We start from the raw sequence: 24,431 nt of genomic DNA on the forward strand, positions 1-24,431 counted from the left end.
ACCTCTATATTCTCGGATTTCTAGCTCCAGGCTTTGGCGATGTGAGGCGTTTGAAGTTTGTTGACTGACTCGTGTAGGACAGTGTGTTTGTGCGCTGTGTCAGATGAGTGGGCTGGTCTTCAGAGAGAGAGACACTTCACAGCAGTCTGACTCTCACTTCACTCTCAGTCTCTACAGAGGAGAACAGCAGGAGAACAACTCAGGATACCCACCAGGACAAGAGACTAACTTTGGGACGAGAGAAACTCCGCTCGAGCCGCGAGCGCGCAGACGGACCCGACTGCAGGAATCTAGCAGGGACAACTTTACCACACTTTCTCCTTGTGTTTCCATCTCGCACAAGTTTGCGCCGCTGGAAGACATCAAAAACGGCCCAGATATCATTTCTATCAAGACACTTTCGCTCTGGAGTGATTTTACCCAAAAGAACAAGGTAAGGAACTTCACATAACATGTTTTAGACGCGCTGTTTAGGTGTTAGTTCCCCGTGCATAGCGGCGTTTAAAACCCCTAAGGATAATTTGCACTATTTCGAGACATTGTTCAGATGTAGGCTACCTGCCTTTGCATTTCCCAAATGCTTCCAAGCCTCATGAAAGAGTTGAAACACTTGTGCAGTCACGGGGAAACGGAGCGGGACTCCCCGCGCTCTTTGAACCTTCTGCCAGAACAAGAGCGACGGGCTTTTGCGGTCTGCGAACTCCTGGAAGTTAAAGATTTCAAACACCTCTGCATCAAGCCCCAGCTCGCAGGCTCTTTAATGTTCGTCTGGAGCTCCGAGGAGGTGTGTGGTGCTCTTTAGGATGGGAGTGTTTTTTTGGACATTGTGTTGGAGACGCGGTTCCCATGCGCTCCCATCCGCCAGACGCAATTCATCACAACTCGTCCTCGCCCTCTCAATTGTGCATCTGTTATTCAGTCTTTCATAGTGTTAAATGTTCCTGTCTCCGCTGGAGGGAAGGCATATAGGGAGTTTTTCTTTTAATAACAGCTTGCTAGGAACTTATCCAAAACCTCAACGCATAAAAGCACCTGCAAGATGCGAAATTTTGGCTCATATCTGCACTGCTGCTGCACGAATGAACTGTCCTTTTCTGTTTTGACAGGAACAATTTATTACATAAGTCTGTTATTTTTTTGGTTTAAGTAGTGAGAAGATCAGCAGTTCACAAATAACGTTTATTTGTCAATATCAACGTTTTAGGTTCAGTTTACAATAGATAAAGATAAAGTGTATATTTTAGATTGGAGTGCTCAATTTAAGTTTCAAGAGGTCTAGTCTATCCATTTTCTTCCCAAAAATCCAAACAGCCACAATTTACATTGTTCAGCAGTCAATATGTTGTATGAAATTAAATACATTTCAGGAATATTTATTTTAAATGTTCAAGTTGGCTACAAGCAGCGCTGATAGCCTGACAACAGGAATCAAAATCTCACAAATTCCGTCATAAGTAGCGATATTTTGCACCATTTTAATAACATGTTAGCTGTTTCGCAGTTCACTTAAATGTCAAATTAATTTTTAAAAGCGCAAATGCTCTGTGTGTATCAATGTAAACCTATGTTATGAGAATAAAATAAATATGATGAAAATGAAAAGGTTTGCCATTTAAATTTCACATCAGCTGCCCATCTGCGGCATGCAGTGAGATTCCGGTTCCATTTGCATCCTTTTCTTTCCTTTTTGAATAGTAAACTGTGTGGATTTTTTAATCTCTCAAATGGGATTGCGAGGATTAGTCTCCTATCAGACACAAACAACTATGAAGTGGATTGCTGGCTACCTGATGTGGTTCCTGGTGAGAGTGATATTTTTCTCTGCGCTGGGAGACGTAATGAAAGGCAGTCTCAGAATGAGGGAATTTGAATAACTGTATTTAGCGGCGAGGCCAAGCTGCACTGCCTCCCATCCTCTCTCGGAAAGAATGAAACAGGAACAAAAGTCTAAGAACGGGAAGGTCTGTGTTGCATAGCGTATCTAAACCCTTATTTGCATATGAAAACTCGGGCAGTGAAAGAATTCCGCCAGTGTTGCAGTAGCCATTTGTGTGTCCGACGGAGTGACAGTCCGATGCGGAGATACAGTCGTCCTCACGCTGGTCTTTGTGGGGTCTGACGTGACTGTGTGTCATGTCCTGTTGAGGAGAATCAGGGATTTAATCGCAGCTTTTCGAACTTTTTCTGACCCCCTGGTCTTTCATTTCCATATCTGTTTGTTCTTAAAGCGTCTGAGCTCAAATTCATTTTGAGATGGTTCATTCAGTGTGTCCCGTCAGCGAAACAACGCTGCTCACATGAGATTATTTTCAATCTCGGTAGGTAGATGATAAATAAACGGCTGTAGCATCTAGCATTCCTGTCTGTGCACTTCCTTCAATATGCTCATATGGGTGGGGTGGGAAGGACAAATTGTCCCTTGAGTCTGTGAATATCTGTGAGATCTCAACTTCATCGTACAAAGACAGCAATGAAGTGAGCATCAGTCAGGGGCCTTCCCATTCAATGGCCTGTTTGTGTGGCCCCTACACCCTCAGCTGCCGATGAACATTCCCGAACGCAGTACTAATTGGGACTCCTGAGATCAGAACTTATGTGAGGATACTTAGGGGCTAGAATGGGACATCCCACTCTGGACACACTTTGACTTTATTAATTATCCTAAAACAGCTTGGAGACACTCCGAGGCTTCTCTGTGTGTAGCAGGTATGCACGTTCACACCCTCTCAAATGTGCCTCAAACGCACAAATATCTTCAAAGATTTTACTCCACAAACGCTGTTCTGGGTCCTTGCCAAAGTAAACAAGCAGCGGACAGCCAAGTGTCCACTGTGGAGTGCTGGACCTCAGCTCTTAAAATCGGGCCTCTAACAATTAGTCATTGTGCCATTTGGCTGTCCAGGAGCACCAGCGCAGCTCAGGATAGGCATAAAGATACAGCCAAAGTACATGTCAAGCATCTCAGCTTTAAAGTGCTGGTCTCATTTCTAAGAAATCATACCATTTAAGGTGGAAAGACATACTTGCACTGTCATTCACTTATCAAAACAAACCAAACACCACAATATGAAGGAATTGAGACACAGCTGACACTGCTGTGTATGTCCAATCCTGCTCCTGAAGGGCCAATATCAGCAAGGTTTAGATCCAACCTGCCCCAACACTCTTGCCTGTGGGTGTATCAGAAATCACCCCCATACCCTCATTCACTATTCTCTACATCAGTGGTTTTTAGTCCTAGTCCCGGGGACCCACTGCTCTGCGCATTTTGTATGTCTTTCTTATCTGACACACTCAGTTCAGTTTATAGAGCTCTCACCTAATGAGCTGAAGATCTGAATCAGGTGTGTTAAATAAGGGAGACAGAGCGGTGGGTCCCCAGGACCAGGATTGAAAACCACTGCCCTGCATTGCTCCTCTAATATAGTCCACTGAATGAGTGAATGTAAACGAGTGACCATGTTCGATCTTCTGGTGAGACACACGAATTCATTCGGTACACAGATTTTTAGTGGATTGCTGCTGATGTACATTGGCTGTACCCTCGTTATTGTGGTGTATTATGGGATCGAATGTAGTGTTGTAGTCAAGACCACCTAATCCGAGACCAAGTCAAGACCAAGACCAATGTGTGTTGTGACCAAGACAAGAACATGACCAAGGCAATGCAAGACCGAGTCAAGACCAAGAACAGACCAGCACTCCTCAAATTCATAAAGATTCACATTACCACTTGAGAAATTACTTATTTTTAATTAATAAATATAATAATAAGACACTATATAGAGCTGTTACCAATCAAATTAAATCATTAATAACAAAATTCATCTTTGCACTGCAGAGGTGGTACAGAAGATGCATCTGAATTGGTAAATTTCAAATGCATAAATAATGTTTTATTAGATTTTTTTATTGAATGTTTGTATAAGAGCAATATCATGTTTGCAGTCATGCTCAAATTTGTGAACAGCTCTCTTGCTCTTGTGATAATGCTTAGTTATATCATGTTATAATATAAAAATACAGATCTCATACAAGTAGATTTTTGCAACAATATCTTGAATTTTGTGAGCATTTGTATTCATTTTGGTGACATTTTTGACATAATCCCTCATTAATTTCTGAACTGGCACAATAAATAAATAAAATTAGAAATAAGTTATTGATTGCATCTGAAGCGGTTCGTTTTCCATCCAATCACATTAATGATGTTATCAAATAAATCAGACAATGCACCGGCAATTTAGTGATATCCCAGCAGTTGTGTTCTTTACCGGTCTTGAAACAAAATCCGAGTCCGCTAAGTCTAAGACCGAGACAAGACCAATACCTTTAAAAAATGGTCTTAAGACCAATCTCAAGACCAAGACCAGTATCGAGTACTACAACACTAATCGAATGAGAGCAGTCAAAAATGTCCACTAGGTCAGTGTTTCCCGACCCTGTTCTTGGAGGCGCACCAATAGTGCACATTTTCAAACTCTTCCTAATCAAACACACCTGATTACACTAATCAGCTCATTATTAAAGACTCCAAGACCTGAAATGTATGGGTCAGATAAGTTAGACATCCAAAATGTGCAGTATTGGTGTGCCTCCAGCTATAGGGTTGGGAAATGATCACTACAAATGGTTGTCCCCTCAAACAGTGCACCATATAAGGGTATAAGGGGTGATTTTGGACAGTTTGGAAGTTTCTAGCAATCCTAAAGTCCAGACCTTGATTAACTGGTTAATGTGTGTTTGATAAAGATTGGAGCCAAACTCTCCAGGAGCAGTATTGGACACCTCTGTTGTATGATATTACACGATACGTCCTGAATGGTGATTTTAGTTTGAATGGTCAGATTAGATCAAATAGTTGAATGTGGTTTTGAGTCGGGTGCAGAAGGATGCTGCGATTGTCAGAATAGATGGACCAACCACGGAATAAAACTGCCCTACAAAATCTAACATTGTCCCCATTGTGTTCTACTGTTGAGGTTGGTTTCTTTCCCCCCTTTCTTTAGCTTTCCAACTCCGGCCTGGCTCCATATGCATGACAGGGCCTTGAGGAGCCCAGGGGACGAAACTCACAGTAAATGTCTGTTCAGAGGTTTCGGGAAGCGCTGACAGAAGCTGAGGGAAACTCACCTATTCTCCAGTTTCAGGGTGTCGTGCCTCTGTTGAAACAGAATCCGAAATGTTTCCCTTATCTCTGTGGAAACGAAGACGTTTGCACCTCTGGTGGAGAAAGTTCACATATGTAACGCTGAGCTCTATAGGGAGGAGTGGCCGTATGGAAGCAGCATGTATGTGTGTTGTGTGCAGTCATACATGTTTAAAAAGCAAGTGAGAAAGAAGTGACATCCCCACACAGGTTAGTGCGGTAATGATGGCTCTCCGCTGTTTGTGGCCCGGGCCGTTGCAGTTTGATTGACAGGGGGTAGCTGCTCTGGTGCGATGTGTGTTTTCACCCTGTCAGTAATGCTGCTTTTCATGCACCGTACATGTGCTACTCATCTGTGTGTGTGTGTTGTTACCCCGGCTGAGCCTGTTAGTCCCTGTCTCACCTTGGTGAATTGCATGTTAACACTTCCTGTGGCAATTAATCAGACCGATTGAATTATTTAAACACAGGCTGATAGAATTATCTTCTCCTAATTGTTGATCAATCAGTCAGACTTTGCTGTTGTTGCATAAAGCTTAGACTTCCAGTGGAGATGAATGCTCATTTTATCTGATTTGGATACACATATTTTAAAGAGAATGACATTTCTGTCCCCAGAGAGATAATTAGAAGAATTGTAAGGAAAGGAAATTGTGTTATCCAGAATGGAATGCAGACAGATGTTTCTGAAACACCTGACACAAGATTCTTATAATGCATTTGTGTTGGGGAATTATCTTTAATGACTCTTTAGATCATAGACCGATAATCAAGGAGGTTAAAACGAGGTAAATTACTTAAAGTCAAAGAGTAAACTGTTTAAATAGTACCACTGCATTTAAATTTGTTGTCGTTTTACTTGCCAAGTGATTAGGAGCATTTTGAGGATGATAAGTCAAGCATTAGAGCTTGTTCTGTTCAAAGGGTTTAAGCTGTTTAACATTACGATCTTGACTCTACGACCTTCCCACAACACACTCTCTCCCGAAACCACTTCAAGGTCCAATTCATCACACATCTCAGATTTGTACATGGTCCATAAGTGATCCAGGACCCGAAGAAACCCGTTCCTGTCACAGAAATGTTTGGTAAAAACAAATGAATGTAGGAAAAAAAATAAAAAAAGAGCAAAACAAAGTTGACACGATTGCGGCTGACTCTGCCTTCAAATTATCCTCCCCCAAATTACGATCAGACATTCTCCTCAGCTCTAATTAAACATTAGCTTTTATTTGTTCCAGATGGGGCTTTGTTTTGAAGTTTTATTTTAGAAAGAAAACCCTTTCTGCTCTGGGAAACACAACTGCATCCAAACCTGGCGGAGATGTAGAGGAAATCGGAAATCCATGTTCCTGTGTTTCTTTGCTTTCTTCTCTTGGTTATATTCAGGGAAGCGCTCTACATCCACATCCAACGAGATATAACATTATGATTCCTTCTCATATATCATCTGTTGATGATGTCCGGTATCATACAAGGTCTTCCCAGATCCACTGACCATCTACACCAACTCATTTGTTTTCCCAATTAATTTCAAAGTTCTGTATTTCTGTGAGTAGATGTGACGTTAGATCAGTGGTCTGGAGTAGAAGACATCCTTGGGGTAAGACGGATTCCTTTAATACCAGTTGCAAAACATACCAAATTTCCCGTACTCCCAAATACCCCAGACCACTTTTTCAACCAAACGACTGGTGAGCACCACAATTTTACCACAGCCAACTGAACCAAATTGTCAAACAGACACTAAAAGCGTCCTAAAATGATCCAGCATAATCCCCATATAAATATTTAGATGAGCCTTTAAGAGAGCGCATCTCTTTTCTGTGTGAGAATATCCTATTACACGATCACAGCCCAAGAGGAAGCTCTTGTACTCTTGTTGTGAGAGACAGAAAAGAGGAAACGTAATGCATGATAAAAGCAGTGCTTTGTGTGCAAATGCAGTTAAGTAGACTTTGTGATTGACCAAAGCGAAAAGCCCAAGTGTAAAGGAGGGGGGGAGTGAGAATGTGCAACTTTAAAAGAAAGGCAAGAGGAAGGCACGTAAAGAAAGAGACAATGGATGAAAGTGGTGGAGGAGAAAGAGCGAGTACTATCTGAGCCTGGCAAATAAAGAGGTCAAGGAAAGCGGGAATAAAGGCAGCAGGAGGGGAGGGATTCCTGGAGAGGTCATTAAGAGGACAAGCACTCACTTGCTGTTAATGACAGTGGAGTATCACTCTAATCTGCCATCATTAGCCTGATTATATCAGGGGGGATTGGCCTTTGCCTTCAGCTCCAATCAATGGCACCAAATCAATAGAAAGAGGATCTCATGTGATTCGGGCAAAGCCAAATCCAGACTAGACTGTAGGCCAGCCCAGCACAGTTGACCCAAGTTCAGCTCTTCCTAACTCACCCCAGCACGGTCTACTTCAGCACAGCATACATACACTTAGTCCAGCTTAGCCTAATTTGTGCGGTTTTACCCATCCCAGCACAACGAAACTCAGATAAGCACAAACTCTACACATGAGCAGACTGAGTCTGAGCTATTCTTTTTACTGATTTATACTCTACCATACTGTACTTTAAAAAAATAATAATTTAATACTTTTTTTCAGCAAGGATGCAGTACATTGACCAAAAGTGACAGCAAACATTTATAATGTTACAAAAGATTTGCGTTTTAAATAGGGCTGTCAAAAGATTAATCACGATTAATCGCATCCAAAATAAAAGTTTGTGTTTACATAATATATGTGTGTGTAGTCTGTTAATTATTATTTATATATAAATACACACACAAGCATGTATATATTTAAGAAAAAAATATTATTTTTATATATAAAACATTTATATTTATATATATTATAGATTATATATATGTATATACAGTATATACATTCAAATATTTCTTAAATATATACATGAATGTGTGTGTATTTATATATAAATAATAATTAACAGAGTACACACACATATATTATGTAAACACAAACTTTTATTTTGGATGCGATTAATCGCGAATAATCTTTTGACAGCCCTAGTTTTAAATAAATCCAGTTTTTTTTTTTACTATTCTATTCATGAAAGAATCCTGAAAAATCAGTTTCCACACAAATGTGACCCTGGACCACAAAACCAGTCATCAGGATCATCTGAAAGCTGAATAAATAATATTTCCATTGATGTATGGTTTGTTAGGATAGGACAATATTTGGCCGAGATAAAACTATTTGAAAATCTGCAAATGGTTGAAATGGTGCAACAACAACAACAACAAAAAAATATTGAGAAAATCATATTTTAAAATATTCCAAATGAAGTTCTTAGCAATGCATATTACTAATAATAATACATTTTTTATATATTTACGGTAGGAAATTTACAAAATATCTTCATGGAACATGACCTTTAGTTAATATCCTAGTGATTTTTGGCATAAAAGAAAAATTGATAATTTTGACCCATACTCTGTATTGTTGGCTATTGCCACAAATATACCCGTGAGACTTATGACTGGTTTTGAAGCATGACATAAATAAAAATGAAGCATAAACATTGACAATAATCATAAATGTTTCTTGATCATCAAATAATCATATCAGAATGATTTCTGAAGGATCATGTGTCACTGAAGACTGGAGTAATGGTGCTGAAAATTCAACTTTGATCACATGAATAAATTACATTTTACCATATATTCACATAGAAAACAGTTCTATAAATTGTAATAATTTTTTTTCTGATTAAATAAATTCACATTTGGTGAGCGAAGGCGACACTTCTTTCAAAAACAAATACATTTTGAACGCTATGCAGTTTTATATCTCCTCTAAAGACTTGTCCACAAGTGTAAATAAAAACAAAACAAGTCAGTATGTCAATTAAAAATGCCATGAGAAGTGCACAGGACAGATGCAGCCGATCGTTGAGAAAGAGAATCTGTGAATAGTTATAAGCAGGTGTTTAACACCAACCAGACATGGATGTTTTGTACTGTGAGCCCGGACACTCTACACAAGCATTCAAACAGTGATTAGTGAGGGACTGTGTGTGTGTGTGTGTGTGTGTGTGTGTTTCACTGAGCACACACATACAGCAGATGTATGCATCTGTGAGTGTCTCTGAGTGCCTGGATGTTCTCATGAGCTGTTTGAATGTTGTTTGCGTGCAGTATCAACCACTGCATGCCCGCCTTTTACCCCAGCTGTGAGTTTAAAAAGCACCAGAACTTCAAAGGTGGTCAGCAAAGACATTCATTTGAATTCTTCATCCCAAATCGGCTGTAGTTTGGTTTATTTCTTGGAGTGTGATGTTGACATCCAGTCATTTAACTAAATGTAAAGAAGAATTTGATGTTCGTTTAGGAAAAGGATATCATAAAATAATGTAATAATGTCATCCATTCTAGATTTTAAAGGTTACATAACACACACAGTTTCTGCCAATCTCATGTTAACCTTGAGTATCTATAGAGTAGTACTGCATCCTTCATATCTCCGAAGAGTCTTTAGTTTTATCATATTTATAAAAGACAGATACGCTGTACCGATTCTTTCCGAAAACAGCCGAGCTCGTGGAGGCGTGCAGTGGGCGGAGCTAAAGAATCACAAGCAGACACACATACACACACACACACACACACACACACACACACACATCAAAACATCATGGCATTATCCCTGGATAACTCTCGATTCACTATACGTTTGTGTTGTTGACATTATATCCACTTACACGCCGATTGCCAACAAAACACACAAATTTGATGCAGTTTCACTCACCGTCAGCGGTTTCCACTCATGACCGGGAACAAACTAACACACTTGCAGAACTCATGGTTCTGTAACCCGAACGAAGCTCTTGCTCTCGCTCTGGGGTGCGTTTCCCAAAAGCATCGTTAGCCAACTATGGTCGCAAGTTCCGTCGTTATCAACATAGTTCAACCAGTCAATGTTTCCCGAAACCGTCGTTCGAACGAACGTTCGCAAACAGCGTCACAAACTTGTGTGGTTGCAACGACAGCTCTCGATCTGTGGTTAGAAGCATAGTTTCTTGTTTGCATGACATGTGGACTTAATAAATCCTTATCTTGAGCAAAATAAGCAAGCTGACATTCAGAACAACCTATATATTTTATTTAGAATACATACAAATGCCATTAATGTCTTTTAGTTTGTCAAGAGATTTAAAGCACCGTTTTTGAAGAGTGCGCATGTGCGGACGTGCTCTAGTACGTAAAAAAGAGCCTATTTGAATCTGGAAATAAAGCAAAATAACTGAGAAAAATTTGAATTATTCCTCAGGTGCCATATCCATAATGTGTAGCAAAAAATCTAGCCTGAATTCGATCTCAAAATACTTAATTTAAAGCATTTATTACTCCACCACCTGCGTGACATCATTAACCAACGTGGTTGAACGACAGATTTGCGACAATACGGTTTCGGGAAACAGTCGTGACTAGCTAGTTGATTTCTGCAACGATGCATCGTACTATGGTAGTTAAGCAGTGAGTTACGTCGTTGTACGGGAAACGCAGCCCTGGTTGATGTGCACTCGCGTTCATCCGGGAGAAATGCCCATACAAGGAATTCCGCCCTTTATGAGGTCATACAGGGCCATACTTGAAAAAAACTTTCAGAAACTTATATGAATCCTGATGGAGTGTATTTGGTACAGAACAATTTTTGGGAAATTTTGGCCATATTTAGCATGACAATCCAGCTCTTTAACAGTGTAAATAAGTTTGAATGCATGAAATAGCATTAGCCCCTCCCCCTTTGGTTTAACCGTCTTTAATCTGCTCCATCAAAGATACACTGTATAGATTTCTCTGGCTTTAAAGACTACGTGAAATAATAATTTGGGTTCAGTTGATTTTAGTTCATGTGTATAAGCTTTGCGGTCATCTATATTATTAGTGAACAAAAATATTGATGACTCATCCTGCACTACACAGACTTTTGTCCAATCAAATGCTCTCTAGTATGCCCCTCCCCCAAGTAGCAAATCATGTTTAGTGGCTGTGATGTAACTAAAGGACCATTCACACCAAGAATAACTATAAATAGTATTAATAATTCTTCTAATCCTATGAGAATTGTGAAGTCCACACCAAAACGATAATTTCGAGAATATCAGTTCGGGAGGAGCACGTTCAAGTGATTACTTGTGATCAGCAATTATCACGTCTAATCCATCAGCATGAGAGGAAGCCTATATATACACAGTTGACTCCCCTACATTCCTCGACAGTTTTCAGCATCCCTCCACCACCCCGTCTCCTCACTCACGGCTTGTTCCTCCCACAGCCAGGAATACGTGGGGTGGGTGGGGGGGTTCTCTGGGTTCAGGCCAAATACCAGGCTCGGAGCCCTCTCCTCTGACAGCATGCCAAATACGCATACCAATTATTCGATCTGACTTATTTGTAAGTGTGAACTCGTTCATTTCAGAATCATTTAAAAATATTGAGTTGGTGTTGACTGTGGACGTGTAATATAATTATCGTTACAATTATCCTTCTTGGTGTAAAAAAAATTGGAAAGAAAGCTGTTCAGTAGGTTTTTCAAGAATGAAATCCCATTCTCTTGTTCAGTCACTGTCAATGCCTCTCTCTCTCTCTCTCTCTCTCTTTAGGATGGCGTGGATGTGTGGATGTTATGGGTTGGTGTTGCTGGTCTTGGGGGTGATGGGACAGAAACTGCCCACGCGTGATGAAGGACTCTTTCAGATGCAGATCAGGGATAAAGCTCTGTTTCATGACTCTTCTGTCATGCCAGATGGAGCCGAGATCAGCGGATACCTGTTCAGGGATACACCGAAAAGGTGGGGTCATACGTCACACACATGCGACAGACATACACATGCCCACTTTTACTTAGCTATTTGCATTTCTATAAAATAGAGTATACTTACTATATTACGATAGATTAACGCAATAACAGACTTTAACCCTATACCAATAAGCTGTCCATATAAGCTGCAAATGCTCTGCATAGCCAAGCCATTTGTGGACTCGCTAATTTACATAAACACTATAAATTATTATAAGTTCCCTTGTTTGGGGTGTACCATAAAGCTTACATGATAATATTATGGTAATACCGATGTAAATATCTGTCTATTTATTTGCCAAACGACATCTTTTTTTTTCACATCTACGGAGGGGTTGGGGTAAGCAGATCCACAGCAGCTTTGGCACCTACGCTCTGTTGTTGAAGAGGGATAATTGTCCCGCATTCTCATTGGTTTGCTGGTATAAGGGGGTTTTCATGCGCAGGGAAAGCTGTCAGCGAATCCACCCAAGAGGAAAAATGTGCCAGATCTCGATCAACGAAAATCACATTGTATTTGATACCGAACTAAATAGACTAAATCAAATGGGAAAAAATAAATTATTTTCAGTTCATTTTCTCCATAAAGAAATGTATTTTTAATGAAAACTTATATTGTTAAAAATGTGAAAGACAAACCTACTGTAACTATACAAGGCTGTTAATCAATAGTCTACGCGTTTGTTAAAGTCGTCGATTTGCATTATTTCAACTTATACTTACATCTATTCTAATTATATTATATTATATCTTATATTTTATTTATAATATACTAATATTACTACTAATTTTAATTATTAGTAGTATTACTAGTAATATTGCTACTAATATTAATTATTTATACTTGTGTTTAATTCTTAATAATAAAAAAAACCACTTCTGGCATACATTTAAATTGATGCCTACCATGGTGTTTCTTATTTGTCATCTCTGATTTAGATGTGTGTCCTCAGCCGATATGCCGTACCGTTTAAAGCTGAAGCATATTTTGTAAATTTTGCTGATTTTTGACATAGTGCGCACCCTGCATACCGGTTAAAAAAGTCCCCACTCGCCACTGATATATAATATTGTGGAGTAGATATGCTATGCTGCTGCTGCAGATCAAGTATGTACTTGCTACTGCTAATAGATACACAGACACACCGCTGTCCATAAATAGACATACATTAAAGCCTGTAGCAGATCTAGGCAGGTGGAGCTGGGGAGGTGGAGGGGTTCAGAGGAATTCTGATATCGTACTGCAGGACTAGCCTACAGAAAACACTGAACCAGAACACTGTGTAAATGTTGAGCATGCAATCTCATTGGCTGCAGGATCAGCAGAGGCCAACCAGCTTGTGCCATGTGGTAATGATGCGGTTGCTTGCAGATTACATGTAAAGGAGCGATCAGCCTGCGCCCTCTAGAGTTTCATGGCTAAATGATATGTTTTAAATAAAAAAATGAATACTAATTAAAATTAATAATATGAATAATTCAAAATAATTTTACTATTAAAATTCATAATTGATTTTATTCTGGACGTCCCCATATGCCCCAAATTTTTATGTTTGAACATCCTGGGATGTGAGGGTTTTGTATGATCATATGCATTTGTGGAGATGTCTTTGTGTGTGGGAAGAAGAAATATGGAATCTATTATAGCCACAATGCATTAGATGAGGGTAAGACATGCATTATGAATAAGATGCTGGATACGAGTGAGTGTGTGTGGAAGTACTGTGTTTTGAGTAGCAGGTGTTCTCAAATGGAAGAATATCAACCATGTTCAACACGTCTATCAAACTGTACCACATGCGAGGTCTTAGCAAAAGGCTACAGGGTTATTTTTGCTGAGGATCCTGGATGAATTAATCAGAACATACATACCACAGATGGTCGCATGTTGAGCTATTTGCAATTTAAAAGTGCTTTATAGTAATAATGAATTTCCCCATTTCCATTTGATGTCCATGCCAGTGAATCTGTCAATGTCATGCTCTGCAAATTAATTACAGTGTTCTCGTATAGCTGATTACATTGAAGTCTACCATACATCTGTCATTATTATTTTGCAGAATATGGAGTTTTAAGGTGTTTCTGCTCACAGAACACATTTTAAGATTACTTTAATATTATATTAAAAGTTTTATTTCCTATAAATGGACCAACCCAATCTAACGAGAAAACTATTTTCAAAGATGGCGATTTTGTATCAATTTGTACGATGCGAATCGTATGGAAACAAATGTAACCATTAGATAATAATAATATTGTACAAATTTGTGCCAATTCACCAAATGTGAAGTAGTTACGAACTGCCATGAAAGTGAAATGGATACGTTCATAAAATGTTACATATGTAATGTGGTCATGGAACTAATTTTGATTGAAATGTTTATAATTGCATGATGCATTTACACGGTTTTTAAAAAGAAAGAAAAGAGTATGCACTCTTGACTTAGTAGACTAGTATTCCACTACGAAAGTGGCATTATAAATAGTTTACAGCTGAAATACTCTAGCTGTGTTTGGTGTGCTTTTTATAAGACATCTCCCATGTGCAATGCATTGTCAAAAGCACGCTAACTCACTGGCAACACAGTCCTAAAAACGCTAACAAAGGTTGCGGAAATGTGTTGAGACAGCAAAGCCAGTGTAGCAGCGTTGTGTTTGGGGAATATGGTCCTAATTCGGTAGCGGTCTCTGAAAGGCCAGCAAGATTTAATTTCAGTGCATTGTGTCTTGGGACGGGTTTTAATATATCTCAAGTACTTTTAAAGACGAAACATGACTGCAATCAGACGGGCTAAATCAGCAACACCATTATGAATAACCTTGCTAAAATGGAAGTCTTATACTTAGGGAGTTGATATGGAAAGTATTGTTGTATGCCTTTTATGCTAAAAGTGCACCTAAAACCGAAGAATATAAATGCATACAGATGGCTAGTTTTCACACAGTCATCAAAACGGATTTAGTCCAAACAAAGAGCACATCTGCTACAACATACAATGAGTCATGTTTAATTTCCTGCTCAATTCCTGTTGTTGTGTATGCGTTCCTATGTTGAGTGAATGCTAACTTTCCTCGCTCTTGCAGGTATTATTTTGTGGTGGAGGAAGACAACACTCCTCTGTTGGTGACGGTGACACCTTGCGATGCTCCTCTCGAGTGGAGATTGACGTTGCAGGAGCTCCCAGAGGACCGCAGTGGGGAAGGATCAGGTATCCGAATTAAATCACCCAATCGATGTTGCAACTCTGCAGTAATTCAAGACTTGTTTTCCATGTAAACTATTATTAGAAAAACTGGCCTTAGATCTGTCGAACAAATCTCCCATAGCCATTCTATACAGCTTAAGGACTAAAGTAGGCATTGGTATCTCCTTCCATTTATCTCCATATGATTGAACCTGATTAGCAAGGTCATTCCTAAATTAGGAATCATTTCAATCATAGAGGATTAGGAATTCCTTTCAGCTAAAACATAAGATAAACTGAAAGGATTAAAGAAAACTTTAAAATAAGAACTACTAAGTGCAGTGATAGGAAATATCTTGGCTCTGTTCTAGTGTGCAACCATAATAGGCATCTCCCAATGTTGAAGGGACAGTTCACCCAAAAATGAAAATTCTGTCATTAATTACTCGCTCTCATGTCGTTCCAAACCCGTAAGACCTTCATTCCTCTTCAAAACACAACTGAAGATATAATTTTGATGAAATCATAGAGTATTCAGTCTCGCCATTGGGAGCAATGCAGTTTACACATTCAAAGTCCATAACACCGTGTCTCAACTACACGCAACGCGATAAGATTCCAGCGACAAGCAACTTGTCTTTCCACACCAGACCCAACGCGACTTCGAGATGCGACAAATCAATCAAAAACCACAGCCAATCAGAACAGTGTGTGGGCGGGCTCTCGCTGCAAGTGCTTGGACCCAGAGATTAATCTTGACGGCACTCGCAAGGAAATGGATAAGTAGCCTACATAATCAAATTCACAAATATAACACCATTTAAACAATACTAAAATACATAGTATTTAGAGTTACTAAAACAATCATTGTCATAGAATATACTTGTTTGTTCACAGTTTGAACGTTCTTGTTTACATTTGTTTCATTTCAAGATCTGAGGTGAATTATCCTTTGTTGCTTTTAGTACGACTGCGTTACAAAGCTGGGAGGACTAAAGGATATTCAAAGTCACATTACATACTTTAAACATTAAATAAAGCACATAAACACTACCTGAGATTATCATTGCCATGTTTTGTGTTGTTGTTCCAACCGCAACGTTGCAGAAATAGAAACCGTTTCTAAAATAGATTCATCATGTGTAGCCGTCACGGTTGTCTGGTTAGGACAAAAACTCAAATTAACATGGAAAAGATAACTTTTATCTCGTTTTGCGGTGTCGGAAGTGCTTTGTTTGTACAGAAAAAAACATAATTTACCTCTATATTTATAAAATAATAGTATCCAAAACACGTTCAAGGAACAACTTCCGGTCTTGAGTTAATACGTATGCGCCGTGGTCCTCCCCCTAATGGATTGCAGGTCAATATTTTTCGGAAATAAAGTGGTAAATTATGTTTTTTTTTGCGCAAACAAAGCACTCATGTCACTAAATAAAATATAGGTTAAACCACTGGAGTCACATGTATTAATTTAATGATGTCTTTCTTACCTTAATGGACTTTGAATGTGTAAATTGCGTTGCTCCCAATGGCGGGACTGAATGATTTAATCAAAAATATCTTCAGTTGTGTTCCAAATATGAATGAAATTTCAGGCAAATTCTAAGTCTGGCCTACAGAGAAAGGCATCCCAAAATGCACTCTGACAAAATATTAGCATAAGGCAAGAGAAATATACGTTTATTCAATAGCTGTATTGCAAAAAAAGTGAGTTGAGTCTCCTGTATGCCTCGTTTGAGGAGCACTATTTGTATTATGAGGTTACATTTCAGTAGGGAATAGACAGCAAGGCAGCTCACTACGTTTTGGAACAGACTATTAGTGTTTGCAAGTTTTCAGACTGATTTATCCAAACAACAACAATAAAAAAAAAAAGCTAAAGTGAGTGTCCTATAGATGACCCATTGGAAAGTTTTTAGCAAAGCAGAGCTCAGAAATAGCAAAGCAGCAGGGCTGCAGGCAAATATGTGTTTTCTGTGAAGTACTGTGGAGCGTGTCCAGTGTAGGTCAGTGTTTTCCAGCATGGTCAATCGTTAGTCCTGTTAGCGAATGCTTCTGCGTCAATGTGTGTTTTTGAGCATGTGTGTATTTGCGTCCTGTGTGACTGCACCCGGTAAAGCTGATGGACTGCATCTGATGTCTACAGACTTAAAAGCTAGAGACCAAGAATGAAAAAGAGAGATATCTTGAATATATAGGGGTGAATCTTACAAAACCTGTCAAGAATATCCAGGTGACCCCAAATTGAAAAGACAAAAAAACAATACTGCTACTGCTAATAGATACACAGACTGCATGTAAGATGAAATAAATAGAAATACATAAATCCCGTAGCAGATTCAGGCAGGTGGAGCTGGGGGAGGTGGAGAAGTTCAGAGGAAGAAAACGTCAAAGCATCATCGAGTTATGTTTACCACAGGCTTTATTTTACTCATAAATTGAAAAATCCCATTATAAAACCCCATAGGAAAATCTGGAAGGAACCAGCAGAGAATTAGACTTCATCCCTGCCCCACTCTATTATTAAGCAAATAATGAAACAAGTTGTAATCATAAAAAAAAAAAAACATTTAATTTTGTAGTGAAATGTGACCTAGACATGCTTTCAATCACAGCCGTAGGATTCCTCCCACTGTTCCCATCAACTCAAAAGGGAAAAAAAAGGTTGTGACCGCCGTATTTCTTCAAAGCAAGATTCTCGCTTACATTCTCGCTCTCTCTCTCTCTTAGCTGTACTCCCACCTCTTTTGCTCTCCCACTTTTCTCGGTTCTTACCTAGACCCCCTTTCAACCTCTCTCTACATCTCTCTTTTTCCATCTGGACAGTATCCTAAAAAAGAAATCAATAAAGTTCCACAAAACACCCTTGTATTTCATTCCAGACACATGGAGCAGCGTAGCTGTTTCAGTTAGAGAATGTGAAACCTATTGTGTAGGACCGAAACGAGGCAGAAGCCGCTGTGTCAGAAGCGTGCCCATGTGTGAGCTCACATAAAGACACGAGTGTCTCCCAGTGAGACGACAAGCTTCTCTGATCATCTCTGACTTTTTTGTGCAGTAATGACTCCCAGGCCCTGGGTTTCCCTCTTTCTCTCGGTCTGTGGTCCAACATGGTTGTCCTGGCTGATGAAATGCAGAGACCCCCATCATTCACTGCTGTACCTTTGGGTTTTATTCAAAGGATTTCGATTTATTTTTACAAAACACAACGTGTAATGATCGTCTTGCTTCAGCTGACGCCGTGACTTGGCTGTGATTGGGAGATCTTGAAAGACAAATAAGTCACAGTTGATGATATCCGCCTTCAGACTCATTTCCTCTTTCATGCATTCACTCATTCACAGTTGCAATAAATCAAATACACATACATGCACTCTGGCGGCACTGGACCATAAGAAAGAGCATTTTTTTTCCCCTTGAGAGTTTCAGAATAGATCTAAACAATTTCTCGAACTGTGTTATCCACTTACATGGCATGTAAAGTATACACATTTCCATCAGTCCTTATATTGACTAGGAATCGAACCAATGACCTTGACATTGCTAGTTCCACGCTCCACTGTTTGAGCTGCATTAATGCTTAATGAATGTCAACAATTGTCCCGTTTTTTTTCCCGCTAAATAATTTCAGGAGATTTTCTGAGACAAAGTTGACATTAAAACATAATTGAGGGCTCCATTTAGTCTCCTGAGCTTCGACAGAGCAACTTCTGTGCAATACACTTTTTCTCTGGGTGATTGCAGGACAACATTATAAATGAAATGCAAACAAGGACGTGGAAGCGTTTTATTTTTTGTTGTCTTTTTTTACAGTACAGCAGTCACAGTAAATAAATAGTCATACACAAGTCTTTCCCCATGTTTGCGGAATATATCCACTGGGAGCCGGTCTTTGAGTGCAACTCGTGTTCATTTAGTTCTCTGGTTGACAAACATAATATTATGTTTTCTCGCCCAGCTGAACGGAGAGGGCTTGGAAAGGAACTCAAGGAACAGCGAGGCCACAAGGCATCTCTGTGTAGCTTCGAGTTCCCGGGGAAAGTATAAAGTGAATGTCACCCTCTGATGTGCAGGCTTGTTTGGATACAAAACACAGCCGCCAGCAGACGAGTGTCTAACTGTCCGTCACATCAGGTAGCTCCCAATGACCTCACCAGGATTAACACAATAAACGATGCTCTTTCTGTTAAGATGGAAATTGCTGCTTCTTTTTCCAGTGGTGTTAATTGGGGTGTGGGGAGGAAGTGGAAAGTAAACAACTAGATGAGAGGATTTTTGGAGTGGTGAGGGAAATGCATCATTATGTGGCAGTTAACGTTAAACGTCCCAATCATTGATGTTCAGAGAGAGTACATCATTTGTGTGTGGTTTAAACAAGTCAAAATGTGCATCTCCAAATCACACCATGCCGTTGTTCCCCAAAAGGCCATGTTTTTGATGTTTGTGGTTTGTTCTGTGGGGAGACTCATTTCCCCATCCTCCCTTGTGCTTGTTTCCCAAGGTCTAATTTTGTGAATCTTTGTCTTTTTGTGTCTCAGGTGAGCCAGAACCTCTGGAACAGCAGAAACAGCAGGTCACGGCCAATGAGGGTACCGAACTCTTCACCTACAAAGGAAATGATGTTGAGTCCTTCATCTCTACCAGCTCCCCTTCAGGCTTGTACCAGCTGGAAATCATCTCCACCGAAAAGGACAGCAACTTCAAGATGTACTCAACCACAACTCCCGAGTCCGACCAGCCATACCCCGAATTGCCTTATGACCCCAGGGTTGATGTTACCGCACTGGGTCGCACCACTGTCACACTAGCCTGGAAGCCCACTCCTACTGGCTCCGTAATGGGCCAGCCGATCCAGTACTGTGTGGTTATTAACAAGGAGCACAACTTCAAGAGCTTATGTGCAGCGGAGGCCAAGATGAGCTTGGATGATGCCTTCATGATTGCTCCAAAACCCGGCCGGGATTTCAGCCCCTTTGACTTTGCTCATTTTGGTTTCGTCCCATCTGAGAATGATTTCAATAAAGATCGTTCCCTCACCACCAACAGAGCTCTGAGCAACAAGATGAGTCGCACATATATCCCCAAGCCAAAAGTGGCAGACATCCAGAAAATCTGCATTGGCAACAAGAATATTTTTACCGTGACGGACCTAAAGCCAGACACGCAATTTTACTTTGATGTGTTCGCTGTCAACACAGGCACCAACACGAGTACTGCGTACGTGGGCACTTTTGCCCGCACCAAGGAAGAGGCCAAGCAGAAGACAGTGGAGCTTAAGGATGGGAAAGTGACCGACGTCTTCATTAAGAGGAAAGGCAGCAAATTCCTTCGCTTTGCACCGGTCTCCTCTCACCAGCGTGTCACGCTCTTTGTGCATGCCTGTCTAGATGCAGTGCAAGTTCAGGTGCGGCGTGATGGGAAGCTTGTCCTCTCTCAGAATGTGGAGGGTGTCCGTCAGTTCCAGCTCCGCGGAAAGCCCAAAGCCAAGTACCTTATTCGTCTGCGGGGGTCCCGCAAGGGTGCCTCCACCTTGAAAGTACTGGCTAGCACACGTGCCGGAGGAAAGCAACCTTTCCCTGCCCTTCCTGAGGATACCCGTATCAAGGCTTTCGATAAGCTGCGTACCTGTGCTTCCGTCACCGTGGCTTGGCTTGGCACACAGGAGCGCAACAAGTACTGTGTTTACAGACGCGAAGTTTCCGAAAGTTACGGCGAAGAGCATCGGCGCCGAGAGCAGAACCAGTGCGCTGGACCAGAGAGCCGTCGCAAATCTGAGAAGGTGCTTTGCAAGTACTTCCACAGCGCCAACCTTCAGAAAGCAGTCACTACGGAGACCATAACGGGCCTCGAGGCGGGAAAGAGCTACCTCCTAGATGTTTATGTGGTGGGACACAGCGGGCACTCAGTCAAGTACCAGAGTAAACTGGTGAAAACAAGGAAGTACTGTTAAAAAACAAAACAACAGAGACTCCGAAGCACAGACTCTGCACAGAAGTAAATATATTATATATATAATGAGAAAAAATAAGTTTATTTAACTCGAAGTGATATTCTACTAAGGAGAGTTTTGCAGACTGACTACTTGCGCACAATGCTAATGCTAACGCTGCATGTGTCGCAGTTACTGAACTGCCTGTAGAGTGAGATATCAACCTCTGTATTTATGTTTACATTACCGAGTCGAGTCGAGTCAGGCGCTCTCAGGCGACCTTAGGCACCTGAAGGTTTGTTCTCAGGGGGTGCCATCGCTGTTGCAATGCAAAGAGTCCCTGTACTGCATCCTCAATGCCATGGAAATGGGAGTTTGGAGGAGTTGCAGTTCTCTTTTCGCCACTGCATGCACCATTTGTCCGCCTTATGTCTACGTTCTACTTGTTTGTTCATTACGCCAGCCATCGCAGAGGTAGCTCCATGACTCCTTCTCTCCGCTCTCTTGCCCTGTATTAAAACATGGTTTAGAAGACTTTTTTAAATTATTTCATACTTCTTAATGTTTTATTTTTTTAACTGTTATGTTTTTGTTATTGACAACAATTATTAGTGATAAAAATGTGTTTTAAATCTATATGAAAGTCAACGTTGTTGAAGCGTTTCCCCACTGTCAGTTTGTGTGTGTATAATCTCAGTTTGTGAATCTGGTGTGTGTAAATGTGTCTCATCTCTGTGTCACATGTACAGATTTTCTCTGCCAATATTCGTGTACATAAAACACTAAATATAGACATCTGTAATCCCAGCGGTTCTGTGTTTCTCTGCCAGTATGATATACATGCTAGAAAATACCCACATGAATGAGGTGTATGTTCTGCTATGAAGTAAAGGATCTTTCACACGACTCATCATAGATATGTACACATTCGACCACTCCAGACACATCAAGCGTCCACCATCTTGGAACGGTTTACATGACGCTGTTCATTACTCACACTTACAAATCAATAAATTTTCATGGAATTTTCAGGCTGTAAAAACCACTGAGCTATAAATTCCAGATGGATAGAGTATAACCTTTTAGAGGTGAGGATGTGTTGGTTTGTGTTTTTATGTACAACTCAATATACGATATCCTTATGCAGAAATATAACATTAATGAAAAGCAAAATGTTGTGAAAATCATTTGTTAATATCTATTGCAGATATAGATATTCATACATGTGAATACGCTGGATTTCATGGATCGGATTTGACTGCTCCAATATGGCGGACATCTTACGTATAGCAGCCCATAGAAACAGACACTAATGAGGAATCTATGTATAAGCTATATATATTTAAAAAAATATCAAAATCTATGTGACTCATAGCAATGCATGTCATGTATACATAGAATATCCAATGTTTAAAACAGAGCACACAGCATGGAATATTTTATCCCACAATGCAATGCACAATATTAACCACAAGGTCATTCTTGATTATTAGTTTTTTTGACCACAGCCAATAATCAACAGATTTGTAAAGTATGCAAAATAGTGGCAACTTCACTATGCATTTGTATAAAACATATTTACAAAATAAGCAGATTCCCATTATCTTTATCACAGTTTCTCTGTCTCCTTCACAAACACTTGTACACACACACACACACACACACACACACACACACACACACACACACACACACACACACACACACACACACACACACACACACACACACACACACACACACACACACACACACACACATAGAGGATAATTTGAGCATGCTGTCTTCTCACTGTCAGCTCCCTTCAGAGCCTGTCAATCACTAAAAACATGGCAGAACCTTGGCTGGCTTAAATTAGCCTTATTTCTGCCCTACAATAATGAGGAAGAGCATTGGGAATGGTGTGGGAATGGTTTGGGAATGCTTGAGGCAATGGTTTGGGAATGCCATGGATAGCCCTTTACAGAGAGGCTAATGAGGTTGTCAGTAGTGTGTGTGTGTGTGTGTGTGTGTGTGTGTGTGTGTGTGTGTGTGTGTGTGTGTGTGTGTGTGTGTGTGTGTGTGTGTGTGTGTGTGTGTGTGTGTGTGTGTGTGTGTGTGTGTGTGTGTGTGTTCACAGAAAGAGGGTCAGTTGGAGAGTGAATGTGTTTTTAATAAAACTAAAATTCCCTGGATCCCAAGACAATCAAAAGAAGAGGTGGCCAAAGCATTAAAATGTTCTTTTCTTTTCTTTTCTTTTCTTCTGTGCATCAAATAGATGATGGAAACATCAGAGAAATCCTCACATAAACTATACACCAGAGACTCAACTCACAATCAATCCCTTTTTTATTTGAGAGTTTTAAGTTAGCATATTTCTGCCACAAAAGTATTCAAAGGCAGATGCAAACGTTTGGTCAGTGCATTGTGCATCCATATTGTACATACTTAACATTTGTTGTACATACTTATAACGCCCTTTTGTGCCAAAGCTTAGAATGCAACTGAACTTGTACCTGCATTATAAATTGCATTCTGCAATAGGACACAATATTTTATAACTTTTTATATTTATCAAATAAGCATTACCGTTGCTGTGGGAAATCATGCGTATAGCATTAGTTCTGGCAGGCCATGTTAGTCAAGTTCTCATTAGCTGTCTCTCAGCTGATTCACAACTACCTATAGGAATACAACGCCTATCACGGCATCTCTATATACAGTCAAACCTAAATTTATTCAGACACCTTCTATATTTTCTCACATTATCACAGTTTATTCTCTATAGTTTAGAAAATGGTAATAAGATATGACAAGAACTCAGAGAACTTAAACTGTGTCAGAACAAATTCATCTTGATAATGTCAGAGAACTTTGATAGAAAGGTATGCGATGGATTACAGTCAACCAATCAGCTGTTAAATTTAAGTACACAATTAGAAAATACCAATTTAGGTCAACGATTACCAAGAAATGATACATTTTGTTCAGTCTGTGGTGTAAAAGGACGCATTAGCAATTAAAAAAAACTTCAGCAAAACATGATCAGGTCAGTGTCTCAATCATTTTGGTCCCAAATTGTTAGCAATTTTACTGTTAGTCCACTGTATAATATCTATATAAAGGGTCCATTCAGTATTATGCTCAGGAGCTTACCCTCCTCCATCCCCAGCTCCTCCTCTCCTCCAGTCAGGATTTGTCCTTCTGATTTTCCTCTTCAAAACAGACTAATTTCTCGAATTATGTTGTTACATTAAATTATTGTCATTAAGAACATTGTATTGGTTCTGTTATGTTTACCCTAAGGGGGGTTGTTAGGCTGCAAGGATGGGCAGGGAGTTCTTGCCCAGAACAGAACC

General features: G+C 40.0%; 1 protein-coding gene across 1 annotated transcript; it reads left to right on the forward strand.

Annotated features, from left to right (window-relative positions):
• The first annotated feature begins 120 nt into the window (after nt 1-120).
• Nucleotides 121-22,675, forward strand: ndnf (neuron-derived neurotrophic factor). The gene is made up of 4 exons (XM_079801995.1): nt 121-433; nt 11,780-11,968; nt 15,061-15,185; nt 19,703-22,675. The coding sequence occupies exons 2-4, from the start codon at nt 11,781-11,783 to the stop codon at nt 21,112-21,114; spliced, it is 1,725 nt and encodes a 574-aa protein (XP_079658121.1). The 5' UTR covers nt 121-433; nt 11,780; the 3' UTR covers nt 21,115-22,675.
• Nucleotides 22,676-24,431: the final 1,756 nt, after the last annotated feature.

The sequence above is a fragment of the Gobio gobio genome (assembly GCF_949357685.1).
Source record: "Gobio gobio genome assembly, chromosome: 21".
Taxonomy (NCBI): Eukaryota; Metazoa; Chordata; class Actinopteri; order Cypriniformes; family Gobionidae; genus Gobio; species Gobio gobio.

Bases quoted from the DNA above. Each gene is read 5' to 3' on its own strand.
- ndnf (XM_079801995.1), top strand. From the start codon at position 11,781: ATGGCGTGGATGTGTGGATGTTATGGGTTGGTGTTGCTGGTCTTGGGG. The intron at 11,969-15,060 runs GTGGGGTCATAC...TCGCTCTTGCAG, and splicing joins TTCAGGGATACACCGAAAAG to GTATTATTTTGTGGTGGAGG. The intron at 15,186-19,702 runs GTATCCGAATTA...TTTGTGTCTCAG, and splicing joins CCGCAGTGGGGAAGGATCAG to GTGAGCCAGAACCTCTGGAA.